At 40.8% G+C, this 16,275-nt stretch overlaps 1 protein-coding gene across 1 annotated transcript in view; it reads left to right on the top strand.

Annotated features, from left to right (window-relative positions):
- Positions 1 to 16,275, top strand: part of SLC25A26 (solute carrier family 25 member 26) — a 149,864-nt gene that overhangs the window by 99,370 nt on the left and 34,219 nt on the right. The window contains exon 6 of the mRNA XM_049777119.1: positions 7,469 to 7,513. Within this exon, the coding sequence (XP_049633076.1) occupies positions 7,469 to 7,513 (45 nt within the window). The remainder of the gene's footprint in view (positions 1 to 7,468; positions 7,514 to 16,275) is intronic.

Genomic DNA, 16,275 nt, shown 5'->3' with positions numbered 1-16,275 from the left:
TCTTCAATAACAGGGATCTAATTGGGGAAAGTTGGCTGCTTGACTGAACTGGTAGCAAGCACATTACCTGCTGTGCTAACTCTCACCCCCGCTTTTCTTGATATTTAGCATTCAGAACATTGTTCTACAGAAACTTGTAAATCAGTAGTTGATGGGTGAAACGTATTTATGGGACTTTAACCCAGAAGACCAGGTTCTTTCCTAATTCGGTCACTAGCCATATTCTCTTCCTTTCCTTCTCTCATTTCTATGCTGCTCCTCCCTTTGTTCATTCCTATAATAGTTACTAAGGACTCTGTTTGCCAGATGCCCTCCCCATCTGTGTTTTTCAGACTTCCTCTCCCTTGCTCCTTTGCTCCCCAATCCCTTCTTTCAGTATTCTGAAAATACTGCAAAGTGTTCAGACTTACATTACTGCTCACCTTGTCGTACTATGCTAATGGAGCTGCTTTTAATTATTCTTTTAATATTCAGGACCACTTGGAGAAGTTTGGGGATGGTGTTGAAAGAGGAAGGTGGATAGATATGTGGGTGCCAGCAAATGAGCTACTCATATTGCCAAACTATTATACATATTTTATTTTCCATGCTTTTAGTTGTAATTTTGTTTGCAGCACAAGAATGTATATTTACAGATAGTGTGGTTATTAGGGGAGATATTTGTTTCTCCTGATGAGTCTTTTTTTTTTCTTTTTGGGTCACACCCAGTGACACTCAGGGGTTACTCCTGACTCTGTGCTCAGAAATTGCTCCTGGCTTGGGGTACCATATGGGACGCCAGGGGATTGAACCATGGTCTGTCTTAGGTTAGTGCATGCAAGGCAAACACCCTGCTGCTTGCATCACTACTCTGGCCCCTGATGAGACTTTTAAATTTATTTTATTTCTCTAGTATCTGGGAAACATCATTTATACAGTCTATACTACTAAAAAATGCTTCAGAAGTGAGGGAAAACCTGGATAAATAAAATTGTACATTGGTTATCAAGCACATTTGGTAGAATAATAAGTAAATGATTTCTTTTATGTGGTAGGACTTATTTGGGAATTGGTCATTCACTTTCATCAGTTATGTTTGCTTTCAGAGTCAAGGATGCTAGTATATACTGACTGGAAGGGAAGAAAAGGTGTTGTTAGGAAGCAAAGACAACTGAATTATATATGCTAATGTTATTCTCAGATGTAGGAAACAAACCAGTTACATCTTGGAAGGGATTATAGCTGCATGCAAATTTAAACTGAAAGCATGCTTCCTGACCCTTTGTCAGTTTAGACGGATGGATGGATGGATGGATGGATGGATGGATGGATGGATGGATGGATGGATGGATGGATGGATATTATTGGGCCACACCCGGCAGTGCTTGGGGTTACTCCTAGCTCCACACTTAGAAATCATTTCTGGCAGGATCAGGGGACCATATAGGATGCCAGGGATTAAATTTGCAGCATGCAAGACAAATGCCCTACCAACTGTACTGTCATTTCAGCCCAGAGTTCTGAAATCTTTTTTTGTTTGTTTGTTTTTTTGGGCCACACCCATTTGATGCTCAGGGGTTACTCCTGGCTAAGCGCTCAGAAATTGCCCCTGGCTTGGGGGGGGGGGCATATGGGACTCCCGGGGATCGAACGCGGTCCTTCCTTGGCTAGCGCTTGCAAGGCAGACACCTTACCTCTAGCGCCACCTCACCGGCCCCGAGTTCTGAGATCTTGTCAGGAATTCTGGTTTTGAAATTTTTTGGTCTTTAAGCACCTCCCTCAACTTGTCTCTGACTCTTTTCTTCTATAACTTAAATTGTCACTGCTTACTTAGCATTTTGGAAATAACCGTGGGAAGAATGGGAAACCAGCTTCATTTCTTGGAGGTTCCCAGGCAGTACTCAGGAGGCCCCATGTTTTTTACTTACTCCTGATTCAATATTGGGAGGTGTGTGATCCTAAGAATTCATGTATCTCTTCTAGGTTCTCTAGACTAGTGGCGTAATAACTTTTTATGATCGTTTGTATTTCTGAGGTGTCTTTTGTAATTTCTCCACTTTTATCTCTAATTGTTTTATAGTTTTGTTTTGTTTTGTTTTGGTTTGGTTTTTGGTTTTTGGGTCACACCCGGCAGTGCTCAGGGATTACTCCTGGCTCTATGCTCAGAAATCGCTCCTGGCAGGCTCAGGGATGCTGGGATTCGAACCACCGTCCTTCTGCATGCAAGACAAACGCCTTACCTTCATGCTATCTCTCTGGCCCCGATTTATGGTATTTTCTTTAAAAAACAAAACAAACAAACCTTGGTTAAAAAGAAGCTTTGCTCTTAGTTAAAAAACAAAAAACAACTATGAGCCTAGATCAAAATTTGTCAACATTATTTATTCTTTTACAAAAAACGGATCTTGGGCCAGAGAGATAGCACAGCAGTAGGGCACTTGCTTTGTACACAGCTGATTCAGGTCAGACTGTAGTTTGAATCCCACCATTCTATATGGTCCCTTGTGCCTGCCAGGAGTGATTTCTGAGCGCAGAGCCAGGGTAACCCCTGAGTGCTGCCAGGTGTGACCCAAAACAAAACAAAACAAAAAACAGATCCTCATTTCATTGATTGGTCCTCTATATTTCTTGATTTCTCTGTCATTGGTTTCTGCTCTAATTTTTATTATTTCTCTCTACTTCAGGATTCATCTGTCACATTTATTATTTTTTTCTGGGTTCTCAAGTGTAAACTAAGGTACTAATTGAACTTTTCCTTATTTCCTGATGTAAGATTGCACTGTTAACTTTCCCATTATTGGAGCCGGAGCGTTAGCATAGTAACAGGGCATTTGCCTTGCACACAGCTGACCAGGACAGACCCAGGCTCAATCCCCTGCATTTCATACTGTCCCCCGAGCCTGCCAGAAGTGATTTCTGAGCGAAGAGCCAGGAGTAACCCCTGAGAGCCACCAGGTGTGGCCCCAAAACAACAGCAACAAAAAAACCAACAAAAACAAATAACTTTCTCCTTATATAACTTGTAATAACTTTTGCTATTTCCATAGACCCTGATAGTTTTGTCTTCATTCTCCTTCATTTCGAAGTATCTGTTTATTTCTTCTTTGAGTTCTTCTTTGACCCAATAGTTGATTAATGATATATTATTCTTATTCCAAATGATTTCCCCCTACATTCTTTTGGGGTTTTTTTGTGAGGGTGTGGGGCACACCCAGCAACACTCAGAGGTTACTCCTGGCTCTGTATTCAGAAATTGCCCCCGGCAGGCTTGGGGGACCTATGGGATGCCGAGAATCAAACCCAGGTCTGTCACAGGTTGGCCACACACAAGGCAAAACCCTACTTCTGTGCTATCATTCCAACCTCACTAATTTCTTTTTATGGCTAATTTCTAACTTAATGGCATTGTGGTCTGAGAAGGTGCTTGATCATTTTTTATCTTTTATGACTTTATTAATGCTTGAATTATTCCCCAGCACATTGTATATTCTCTAAAATGTTCCATATGTATTGGAGAAGAATGCTTTTTGGCTTTTTGAGAGTGGAGAGTTCTGTACATATCTCTCAGGTCCCAATTATTCCAGTTTCTTCTTTAAGACCCTTGTGAAACCTAATATCATCTCCTTATGGATGTCCTGTTTGATTGATCTGCTCGAAGATGAGAATGGATTGTTAAAGTTTCCTATTACTAGTATTGCTACTCGGGTCACTTAGCAGTTGATTTTATGCTTTGCTGCTTCTTCATTTGGTGCCTATATCTTGAAAAGAGTTAAATCCTCGTAGACTGCTGATCCCTTAATACATGTACAGTGTCCATCCTTATCTTTTACTACTCTTTTTAAACTTGAATGCTATTTGGTCCAAATGACGCCATGGAAATAATTTCTTTATATTTCCTTAATTGTAAACCACTAATTTATTTTTTAAATTAAAGGACTGTAAAGTGATAGACACTTGTTTATTTTAGGATTACAAAGGTATACACATTATTTGACTTTAAGGATTAGTCTAGTTCAATGTTTAGTGAGAAAAAAAGCATGTTCATAATGTAGCATAGTCCGTTCTTTCTTTCATTAGTGATGCTCAGTACTTTCCTCATTATTCTCAGATTTCATTTGGTCTGCCTTACATGGGCTCTTACATGGAACTATTGCGCTGTTTATTACTAAGTGGAAACCATGTTGAATTTTAGCAGCCTCCCTCCATGCATATACACACACATCTCTGCCTTACATGGGCCCTTACATGGGCTCCTTACATGGACTCTTACATGGAATTATTGCTTTGTTTATTACTATGTGGAAACCATGTTGAATTTTAGCAGCCTCCCTCTGTGCATGTACACACACACAACACACACACACACACATACACACACACACACACACACACACACACACACTTTGCCTCTTTGATGGCAGCCAATTTTACTACCACTCACTTATTAGTGTCCTGGGACTAACCTTATTCAAATAAAACCTCTTCAATGGACACAGTGAAAAGGTCACAACAGTGAACCATTTTGTAGCTCTGGGCGGCATAAAATGGGTATGTTGTGTTCGGAATATTAGACCTCTGAGTGCAGCCATTCATTTTCTTCACCTATAAAACATTTTAGAATAATAGGTTACATCTACTTGTGGCATTTTTAAATTCTCCATTTTGAAGGAACATCTGTTATGTAACTCCAAGCCAGCCCTGGAGAGGGAACTACTTTCTGACAGGCCCACATTGTGTAGACATTGGGAGAAGTATTTGTTTAGCCATAGAGCATACTTGCTGGCAGTGCTGCTTTCACATGTGTGGAGCACATTTTCATTGTTGTTTCTTCATATTGTGAAGGACGAGCATAAAAAAGCACTTTTAAAGAATATTTGAAGAATTTTCACACATTCGAAGTTTAGCTTATGAAGGTTATTTCACTACCAGAAACTAGAAATAAATTTCATCCTTTATGCATTTGCAGCATATATAATTACTTATATCATCAATTACTCTTACTTTAGAGAGTAGAATTGGGATCGACTCTTGTCTTACTCTTTAAAATACTTGCTGGAATCATTTAGCTTATCCAAATGTAGATAAAGAACAATTTAATATAAGTGTTGTGCTTATATTTTTTTGCCCCCCAAAAATACCACCCAGTATGCATGGGTACCACCCAGTAGGCCACTCAGTAGGCCTCTGGACTTACTCATGGCTCTGTGCACAGGAAATACAGGCAGTACTTGGGGAACCAGATGTGGCCTTGTGAAAGGCAAAATTAAGTAAATAGATTTCATGGACTCCTTTTTCTCCAATGTTTTTGGGTGGCAGGTATATATCCAGCTGTGCTCAGGACTTACTCCTAGTTCTTCATTCAGGGATCACTCCTGGTAGTAATCCGGATCACATATGGGCTGCCAGGGATCAAACCTGAATTGGCCACATGCAAGACTAATGTCCTACCCACTGTACTATGTCTCTGGCTCTGTAACGTAGTAAATTGTAATAGAGGAAAATGTACATAATATTCGTTTATAGGGTTGAAAGATTAGTACTTTTTATTACATATCCACATATATAGCACACTGCCAGTTGTATTGGTTTTTATTTTAAAAAAAAAGATCAAAATGTAAAGAATACTAACTTAGACCATAACATCTTAAGTTGGAAGCCCTTTTAAAAATTTTATAAATATGAAATATTACCTCCTAAAATACTTACATTTGAGAGGGATAGTACAAGGAAGGAAGTTTAATCATCTTCTGCCTTTTTTCCTGTTTGTTCTCCTCTTGAATATTTTATTAAACTACATTTATGATATTTGAAAAGTCTTTAGAAAACAGCCAGTATTTTACTGTTGTTGTTGTTGTTGTTGGGTGTGGTTAGTCTGTTGATAGTTTATTTGTTTTGGAGAGGGCTACACTCAATGGTGCTCAGAGCTTACACCTGGCTCTGTGCTCAGAAACCACTCCTGGCAGCTCAGGGACTGTATGGGATGACAGGGATTGAACCCAGGTCAGCCTTGTGCAAGGCAAATGCCCTGTCTGTTGTACTATCATTGTTCCAGTGCCCAGACAAGGTTTTGAAGTGGGATTAGTCTAGTTTATTGGTAACTAAATAGGTGCCTCTTGATTCCTAATCCAGCTTCTCTGAATTCTGTGTCTCCCATGTAAAGTGGGAAGAAGAAGAATACCCTACTGTCTTATAGGTTTGTTGTAAGAATTGAGTGAGGTGGAAGATACGAGGTATTTATCTGCATAATGCCTCGAACTCCAAGAGTGCTTGGTAATTCCAGACCTTAGAGTTAGGGAACTGAGTGCAGATACATTATTTCCCCATCCTTTCCTCTCTTCTTCCCTCACTCCTCTTTCTCTTTCCCTACTTTCACCTCTTTGCAACTTTTCCCTCCCTTTCTCTCTTTACTTCAGTTTCCTTTAGTTTTTTGGAGTTTTACTATTTGGGGGGGAGAAGGGTGTCTTTTTGTTTGTTTTTGTAGGGAAGGCACGCCCAGGTACTCAGTACTATGGGCTTACTCTTGACTGCTCATGGATCACTCTTGGAGGTGTTGAGGGACTATATGGGATGCCAGGGGTTGAACCCAGGTTAATCACATGCAACTCAAGACCCTATCTGCTGTAGTATTTCTCCACTCCCTTCCTTTAGTCTTTTTTTTTTGGTTTTTTTTTTTTGGTTTTTGGGCCACACCTGGTGACGCTCAGGGGTTACTCCTGGCTATGCGCTCAGAAGTCGCTCCTGGCTTGGGGGACCATATGGGACGCCGGGGGATCGAACCGCGGTCCGTCTCCTAGGCTAGCGCAGGTAAGGCAGGCACCTTACCTCGAGCGCCACCGCCCGGCCCCTTCCTTTAGTCTTTTGACTACCCTAGCACTGCCCAAAAAATAAGTAGTTCTAGTTTCCATAGAAAAATATGGTCTCGGGGCCGGAGAGGTGGCGCTAGAGGTAAGGTGTCTGCCTTGCAAGCGCTAGCCAAGGAAGGACCGCGGTTCGATCCCCCAGCATCCCATATAGTCCCCCCAAACCAGGGGCAATTTCTGAGCGCTTAGCCAGGAGTAACCCCTGAGCATCAAATGGGTGTGGCCAAAAACAAACAAACAAACAAACAAAAAAAAAAATATATATATATATATATATATATATATATATATATGTGGTCTGCTGTGTACAAGGCAAACACCATAACTGCTGTGCTATTACTGCAGCCCATAATGGGAAATATTTATTTTGACAGTTCAGTACATGTTCTATATTATCCTTCTCTTTCCATCTTAAAGGCTTCATTGAATTATTATATTATTATAATATACTAAGTATTGTCATTGTTATAGTTTAATAACATTAAATAACCATATATAAGCTAATGTTATTTGTATTATGTACATAAGCAAAAATGAAACAATATACATATTAAGTAAAGGCAAACTATGAATTAATTCATGCAAACTGATCATTGTTTACTAATTCCTTTTTTTATTTCTCTCCTCAGATTCCTTTCTCATTGGTCCAGTTTCCTTTATGGGAATCCTTAAAAGTAAGTTTTTCAATGTTCATATAAAATATCTCCTGGTTATCACAATACCAAACAGTTTATTGTGGAATAGGAGAAGACAGTATTGACCAACAATTAAATTTTTCAGATTTATTAATTGTTGAAAATATTTTTACATGAGAAACATACATAGCAATTGGCAAGAATGTCCACAGATATTAAGAAAAATCATTGCTTCATTTTCTTCTTTACTGAAATTTTCCACCCACATTTAATTTCACTCTATGTGTATTTGAGTGTGTGTTGGTATGTGTGTGTGTGTGTATGAGAGAGTGTATGTTTTGTATATGGGAAAGAGAAAGCATATATATATATACATATATACGTGTATATATATATGTATGTATATATATATATATATATATAGGGGTTGGAGAGAGTAATATTTAGGGGTAATAATAAGGGTAACTGGAAGGGGTTGAAGAAGCAAGATCTAGAAAGCCAGGCTCTGTTCATTGCCTTATATTTAATGATGAGCATAAGGGATACAGGGCTCTGACTGTTCTTCCATCTGTCTTCCTGGGTTCAATTCCTGGCACCCCATGTGGTCCCCCAAGCCAGGAGCGATTTCTGAGTGCAGAGCCAGGAGTAACCCCTGAGTGTCACTGGGTGTGGCCTAAAAGCAACAACAACAAAAGGTGGATTTGTCACGAGGCCACAAGTGCAGCCATGTGGTTCTGTAAGTCTAAACATTATTGCTGATGCTATGGATTTTGAGGTAGGGTTTTAGCAGTCAGGGCTTCTGGAAGGTAGAAGAAGGCAGGGGAAGAGGCTTCATTTAATCCAAAAATGTCCTGGAGATGTCAACTCAAAAACTGGCAAACCTAGAGTTTTGGTCAGATTGGTGTCTTCAGAGAGTTACAGAGGAATGGTGAAGATGGGCCATTGGCAAAGCAGGGGTTATGGGTGATGGGTGCTGCAGGCGTGGGTTTGGCAGGGCAGAGTTTTGGCCCACCTCCTGAGATTGCTAGTTTTCAGCTGTATGACTGGTATACCCATAATTTTTGACATCTTTCGAGAACAGTCTGAGCCATTTTTAACCCTGTGTTCAAGACATACGGAGATGTCATCGTTTTTGTTTATTCTCTGGTGCAATGAGTTCAATTATTGTTAGCCAAGATATGAATTGTGTGGATGTTTGTTCAAGTTCAGAGACTATAATGACAGTGGGTAAATGTGATCTGTGGATAAATGTGATATAAAATGTCAGTGTTAGGTACATAGGCACAAATTAAAATGATGTGTGGGGCTGCAGTATTAGTGCATTTCTTTTTTTTTTTTTTTTTTTTTTTTTGGTTTTTGGGTCACACCCGGCAGTGCTCAGGGGTTATTTCTGGCTCCAGGCTCAGAAATTGCTCCTGGCGGGCACAGGGGACCATATGGGGTGCCGGGATTTGAACCGATGACCTTCTGCATGAAAGGCAAACGCCTTACCTCCATGCTATCTCATTTCTTATTGTGGATGATAATACAAAAAAAGTTGAAAGCTTTAGTTCAGGTGAGAATAATCAAATTTATAAATAACCAATGTGTGCAATGAATGGCACCCTATCTAGGTAAAAAAAAAAAAGTAGCCAAATGGAATTAACGATCACAAAATGCCCTCATAAACTACATGTTCAACAAATAACAAAAATTATTTGGACTTTTGGCCCAGAGACATAGTACAGCAGGTAGTTTAATCCCTAGCACCTCATGTAGTACCCTACCAGTGCCAAAGGTACACCCTGAACTTCAAATTTACCCACCCACCAAAAATACTTAAATTCTGAAAATTATTTTGTTATTATTGTAAACTACGAACTAAAGGGGCTAGAAAGATAGCATGGAGGTAGGGCATTTATCTTGCATGCAGAATGATGGTGGTTCAAATCCCAGCATCCCATATGCCACCCCCCCCCCCCAGCCTGCCAGGAGCGATTTCTGAGTGTAGAGCCAGGAGTAACCCCTGAGCGCTGCCCGGTGTGACCCAAAAAACAAAAAATAAAAAAACAAATAAACTACGAACAAAAAAAAAAATGAGATTAAACCATCACTTACAAAAATAAACTCTTGGAATATTAAACACAGAAATATTCCTTATGAACGATTTGATTTTAGGATTAGACACAGCCTCCTTGTTCAAGTCTTCTGGGTCCTTCATTGTGGTTGCTTAGTTTGCTTTGTTCTACCACTTGCTTTGTGGTGTGTGAGGAAATAGGGTTTTTAGACAGTGTTACTGGTCATGATGTAATAGCTGCCCAGTGAGAAGGTCACATTCCGAGAGCACAGCAACACTCCTTTTTTGTGTGTGATGGAAGAACAATGAGACACAGCACTCCAGCAAACAAGCCTCACTTTATTAGTCTCTATATCCAGCATTCACACAGTTCTAGTTGCCTGACACTGGTCTGACATAGCTCTCAGAAAGGAAAAAAATATGGACTCTATTTCCTCACATTACTAGGACATCTGTAGTATATCTGCTAGTGAAGAAATTTCTAGAATTTTTCAGAATGACCATAGATAACAATGTTAAGCTTTAACAATTTTCCTTGAGCACATATTAAGATGAAAGTTTATTTTTCTTTAAATAAATAATTTAGGGAGTCATTTTCATGCAAAAAAAATACACCCTTTGGTAGTGAACATTTTCATGAGTTTTGACAAACTTATTACAGTAACTCCCACCATACCCAAAATGTAAGGTCTTTGCCTTTTGCCTTTTTTTCAGATTTTTTGTTTGTTTGAGGGCCATATATAGCAGTGCTCAGGGCTTACTCCTGGCTCTGCATTCAGGTATCAGACCTGGTGAGACTGGGAGGAACCATATGTGGTGTTGGGGATCGAACCTGTGTGAGCCGCATACAAAGCAAGTGCCTTATCCTCTGTCCTCTGGCTCCAGCCACTTTTATAGAATTTTATCATGAATGGCATATTCTGTGCTTGCTTCCTCTCACTTAATCTGATGCTTTTGTGATTCATTCATGGTTTTGCTGGTATTGAGTTGTTCTTTGTCTCTGAGTAATATCCCATTGTATGGATTTTCTTCAGTTTGTTTATTCATTCTCTGATGAGATATATTTGTTGATTGTGACTAGAGCTGCAATCACTTTTTCACTTAGGTATTTGTACAAACATATGTTCTTATTTCTCTTGGGTAGGTAGGTACCTAGGAGGGAGGAAAAGCCAGATCATCAGGAATGTATGGCGACTCTCGAACTCAGGGCTTATTCCTGACTCTTCTCTGGGATCATTCCTGGCAGTGCTTAGTGAGCCATCTGTGGCACCAGGGATCAAATCTAGGTTGGCCACCTCAAGGCACATGCCTTCCCCATTATATTAACTCTCATTTCTCATGACCATTTTGAAAAATAAACACACGAATGTGCAATCCCAGTACTTTAAAGACAAGATCATTTTTAACATTTATTATTTTATTTTGCTTTTGGTTGGGTGCTCACACCTGACAGTGCTTGGGCCATTTTTGACTTGGCACTGTGCGGTTTGTTTCTGGAGGTTCTGAGAGGCCTTGAAACCTAGGGATTGAACCTGAGCCTCTTCCACAGAGCATGTGCTCCATCCAGCTCATGTCTCCACAGCTCTGACACGTATTTTGTGTTTATATTTTGTCCGTTTAAATTTTCTTTGTAACTATAGGAAAAATACGTATTGTGTGGAAGAGTTTTTTTTTCTATTATGTTTATGGGGGAATACTACACAAGTTCTACGCTCCAGAAACTATAGCAGAATGCAAATTGGTCTGCACATAGATTACAGAGGGTCCTCTCTGGAGTTAGAGGATTGCCACTCTTATCTAAAAGTTCCTTTTCCTGAAAGCAAAGGTGTCATTTTATTTCTAAAATAACCTCATCCGGTTTTCTCTATATTTTTGTTTGTTTGGTTCACAGACCAGCTGTGTTTAAGGTTGTGCTCAGGGATCACTCCTGGTGGGGCTCTATACAGGGTTCCTGGGATTGAACCCAAGTTAGCCAGGTGCGAGACAAGCTGTACCATCTTTCCAACCCTCTATTGGATATCTTTTAATCATGCTACTTCTCTTCACAGCCTCACTCAGCAAGTTTGGTTAACTTTGGCTTTCAGTAACCTGGAACCCCCTCTCCCATTGATAAGTTTGTTTGTTCATTTCTTCATTTGTTCGTCCTTCCTTCCCTCCCTCCCTCCCTCCCTCCCTCCCTCCCTCCCTCCCTCCCTCCCTCCCTCCCTCCCTCCCTCCTTCCTTCCTTCCTTCCTTCCTTCCTTCCTTCCTTCCTTCCTTCCTTCCTTCCTTCCTTCCTTCCTTTCTTCCTTCCTTCCTTTCTTCCTTCCTTCCTTCCTTCCTTCCATCTATTTTATTTGCAGTTAGCTTCTGCCCAACAATTATTCTACATATTTTAAATGTTTCGTTCTACACAGAAATTTCATGAAGAAGCAGTTTCCAAACTTAACAAATGGTCTGATGAAATGGATTGGTAGGGGACAGAGCAATAGCACAGCAGGTAGGGCATTTTGCATTGCACGCAGCCTACCAGTTTGATCCCCGGCATCCCATATGATCCCCTGAGCCTTCCAGGAGTGATTTCTGAGCACAGAGCGAGGAGTAACCCCTGAGCATTGCAGGGTGTAGCCCAGAAACAAAAATGGAAAGAAAATGGACTAGTAGTAGTCTAGTTAGATCACCAATAAATATTGATAAGTTTCTTACTAGACTGTTTTATGAGATTCCATGCTTTCTTATTCCTTCTATATGTCAATGTTGTATGATTTTCTCTTTTTTTGGTTTTTGGGCCACACCCGGTGACGCTCAGGGGTTACTCCTGGCTAAGAGCTCAGAAATTGCACCTGGCTTGGGGGACCATAAGGGACGCCTGGGGATCAAACCAAGGTCCATCCAAGGTTAGCGCAGGCAAGGCAGGCACCTTACCTCTAGCGCCACCGCCCGGCCCCGATTTTCTTAAACAGACTTTCAAGGTTAAGTCTGGCCCAGACAGCAATTTTTAGTTATCCTAATTTATAGAAACACCTCTCTAACAAGAAACCAAATATGTACCAAACACAGCTCCTGGACTCAGTTTTCATACACCGATGTATGTAGGGTACTAGCGGGCAGGTTGTGCTGGCTTTATTTAATCTTTTCCTCCTCCAGCTTTCCTTTATACTGTTGATGTTAACACAGACAGACAGACAGACAGACAGACACACCCTTACTGTGATACATGCACATTTAGTTGGTGTACTTGTTAGGAGTTGTACCCCTTTAGTGGTAGTGCTTGCTCACACGCTCTGGGATACACAAATTTTTGGTATTTATGAATATTCTGGTTAGATTACTTTCTCAGGTTTTTGAAAGGCTTGCTGGTCACACTGCTGACCAGGGTTCATCTGTATCTTTTTTAAAAAATTGGGTGTTCAGGGCCTATCGTAGTAATACCACTGCAGGAAAGGTGCTTTCCTTACACACAGTTGACCTGGGTGTGATCTCCGGCATCCCATCTGGTCTCCCAAGCCTGCCAGGAATAAAAACAAGAACAAAAAATTATTTGTTCGTTGGACGTCACTCACTCAGTAGCAGTGAGCACTCACACATCTATGTGATGTATGATGTGTGATGTGGCTGAACCTCATTCTTGGCACTAGGAAATTTTTGACAGCAGGGCTACCAGGTTAATTCTTGGTGCATGAAGGGGCGCTGAGAATCACACTCATGAGCTCAATTGCAAGGCAGGCAACTTAGCCCCTGTACCTTCAATGCTCTTCCCAAGGAAATCATCCCGCATGTCTTCGCCCGTTATGCCTCATTTCTGGGCTGCTGCTCCTCACATTCTACAGAACTTGCTTTTGCCCTCCAAACTGTCTCTCAAGTTATATATGAGGTACCAGACTCCCCAATCCATGGATCATTTTCCCTTGAATAAAGACTTCAAACTCATTACTGAATTGCTTTAGTTTTGTCGCTAGGCATAGATATATCATACTTGCAAGCACTGCCTATTTGTTGGCTGTCTGCACTGAACAAGACACCGTTGATGAATAAGGTGGCCGACGTCCTTGTGGAACTTTGGTTCTGTCAGGGAAATGTACATCCACAAATAACTTCTCTGCGATATATCTGTCGTGAAAGGTTATTGAAGGTAATGTGGGGGCCAGTCCCTCTGGCTCTCCAAATCACGTAACTACACAACCTCATGATTGAATTTTTCAAAGCATTAATTATATACACTTAGAAGAAATGTAGGCTATGGGGGCTGTCCAGCAGTGCTGGGAGCTTCAGATCTACACCTGGTATTGCTTAGGAAGCCATACAGAGCTGGGGATCAAATCCGGGGCCCTGCACATGTCAGGCATACATGCTCTGGCCCTATGAGCTGTCTCTCTGACCCACAACAGGCCTTTTTGATGAAAGATGACTAGATGTCATATAGAAGAGGGGAAGGTCACAGGGTTAGATAATCAAACCCAGAATTGCCAAGCCAAGTTGATAATCTTTTTTTTAAGATTTATGTTGAGTTTAGAACTTTCTGGCAAGCCAACAAGAGAAACAAAATTGGTTACATGTTTCTTATTACTTGGCAAAGACCCCTAGCTTATTGTTTCATCTTGTCCCATAGCTTTGAATGTCATGTATACACAGGTGAACTGTACTTTCATAGTTCTGTCATGAAGCACTTCCTCTAAATTAAACCCTAATATGGCCATCTTCCGGTGGATACTTTCATCCTGGATGTTCCTGTTCAGAACTGAACAAATGGATTTTATGTCCCTCCCTGCTGCCCTCTCTTTCCCCAGTTGTTCCCTTTTCTGGTCATCCTAAGTATTTCACTGATCTGTTGCTTGCCAGTATTGAAGCCTATGGATTATTCTAGTGTTTTGCTTTTTTGCATTCTTCATAATTCAAACTTTTATCAAGCTACTTTTTTCTAATCCAAGTTTCCAGTTCACTGTTTGTGGGTTTGTCTTTAAGGTTTTGGGGTAGGGTTGTTCAGCATTAGCTTAGATTTGGAGCTAGGATTTTCTTCCTTGTTTGAATTGCTATACTGGCCTATCAAGGGAATCTCCCTTATTACATACATACTTCTTGAAGATGTCTTCTCTTCAAAATAATCAGAGTGACTTTGAAGAGATACATCAGGTCTTGCCTTCCCTGCTGAAGGCTTTTAGTGCCACCTCTGGCTTTTGGATGGGGGACAAATGTGGTGGTGCTCAGGGTCGCTCCAGCTTTTGTGGAGAACCATGCAGTACCAAGGATAGAATCCAAGCCTATCACCAAGCTGAGCATGTGCCCAGTTCATTGAGCTCTTTCTGCAGTGCTCAGTGCTGCACTTTGAAAGAAGAATCTGACCAAGTATTGAAACTCTGGAGCTAGTGTTTGTGCCACCACCCACCGCATCCCACCTGCATCCTGTCCTTTCCTTCTGTTTCTGGGCTTCCACAATGGTACTTACTTGTATTTTTTGATGCCCTTTACCAGAAATAGCTACTCATTTGTTTCACTGATACTGAATGCTTGCTATATGCCAGGCATTTTCAAGGGCCTGGGGTATAGTGATGAAGAAGACTGATAAAAGGGGCCAGAGAGATAACACAGTGGTAAGGTGTTTGCCTTGCACATGGCCACTACAAAACGGACTCCCGGTTTGGTTCTCCATTTCCCATATGGTCCCCTGAGTCTGCCAAGTATGATTTTTGAGTGCAAATCCTGAGCGCTGCTGGGTGTGACCCAAAAAACAAAATAAAAAAAAAGACTGACAAAAAAAAACCATTTCCTTCATTAAGCATTCATTCTAGATCTTTCCCCAACCCTTGACTTTCTCATTCTCCAGTCTTATATTCAAGGTGATCTCTAAGAAGCATTTCCTATCTGCCACTGATTCAAGTAGTAGCACCTGCCTTCTCTCTTCCTTCAGTTACCCAAACATGTATTTATTTTCTTCCTGTAATTTTAATAACAGCATATTTAATTATGTACATATGGTCCCCCGAACCTGCCAGGAGCGATTTCTGGGTGTAGAGCCAGGAGTTACCCCTGAGCGCTGCCAGGTATGACCCATAAACCAAAGAAAAAAAAAAGAAAGAAAGAAGGTAACCATATTGGTAAACTCTATGCCAACTAGTTAAGGAATCAATCTGATTTTCCAAAACACTAAAATAGGTTGACTGGCATCAACTTTTTACCCACTTTTGACTTGCATGAAACAGTAAGAAAGAGGGCATCGTGTACTTTGTGCAAAGATATATGTGAAATAATTAAGAACTCAACTCTGCAATCAGATACCTGGTTTCCAAACCTGGCTATGACCCTTGAGTGCCTTGTAAGGCATTCAAACATTCTTTCAAATGAAGATAACACCGCACCTAGCTCAAATAATTGTCATGAATATTGATAGGTGATAATATGTGGACAGTGGTTATTAAAAAGCCTGGCACCTTAAAATTTTAAGAACTATCAGGTATTATGGCTTCACTACTATACTTATTATCATTATCAATGTAAACAAGTTAACAGGAACAGAGAGCTCTGGTAAGAAGACAAAATATGACCTCTCTGAGCCCTGGTCCCTTGCTTTGGTTTGCTTTGCTGGGGCCTCCCAAGAGGTATTTAAAGAACCCTTGGACACTCAGGTTGATTTCTGACTAACCCAGCCAATTGTCCAAAGCACCTTGCCTGAGCATAAGGTACTGATGATAGGCCGTATGGTGTGGGGATTCCAGGTTCATGCAGGGGCACCTGGGGATTAAGTGGGAGCCTACCAAATAGAGACTATTTG

The sequence above is a fragment of the Suncus etruscus genome, chromosome 7 (genome assembly GCF_024139225.1).
Source record: "Suncus etruscus isolate mSunEtr1 chromosome 7, mSunEtr1.pri.cur, whole genome shotgun sequence".
In the NCBI taxonomy this organism is placed as follows: domain Eukaryota; kingdom Metazoa; phylum Chordata; class Mammalia; order Eulipotyphla; family Soricidae; genus Suncus; species Suncus etruscus.
Note: the sequence above shows the minus strand (reverse complement) of the source record. Positions and strands in the feature narration are given on the sequence as shown.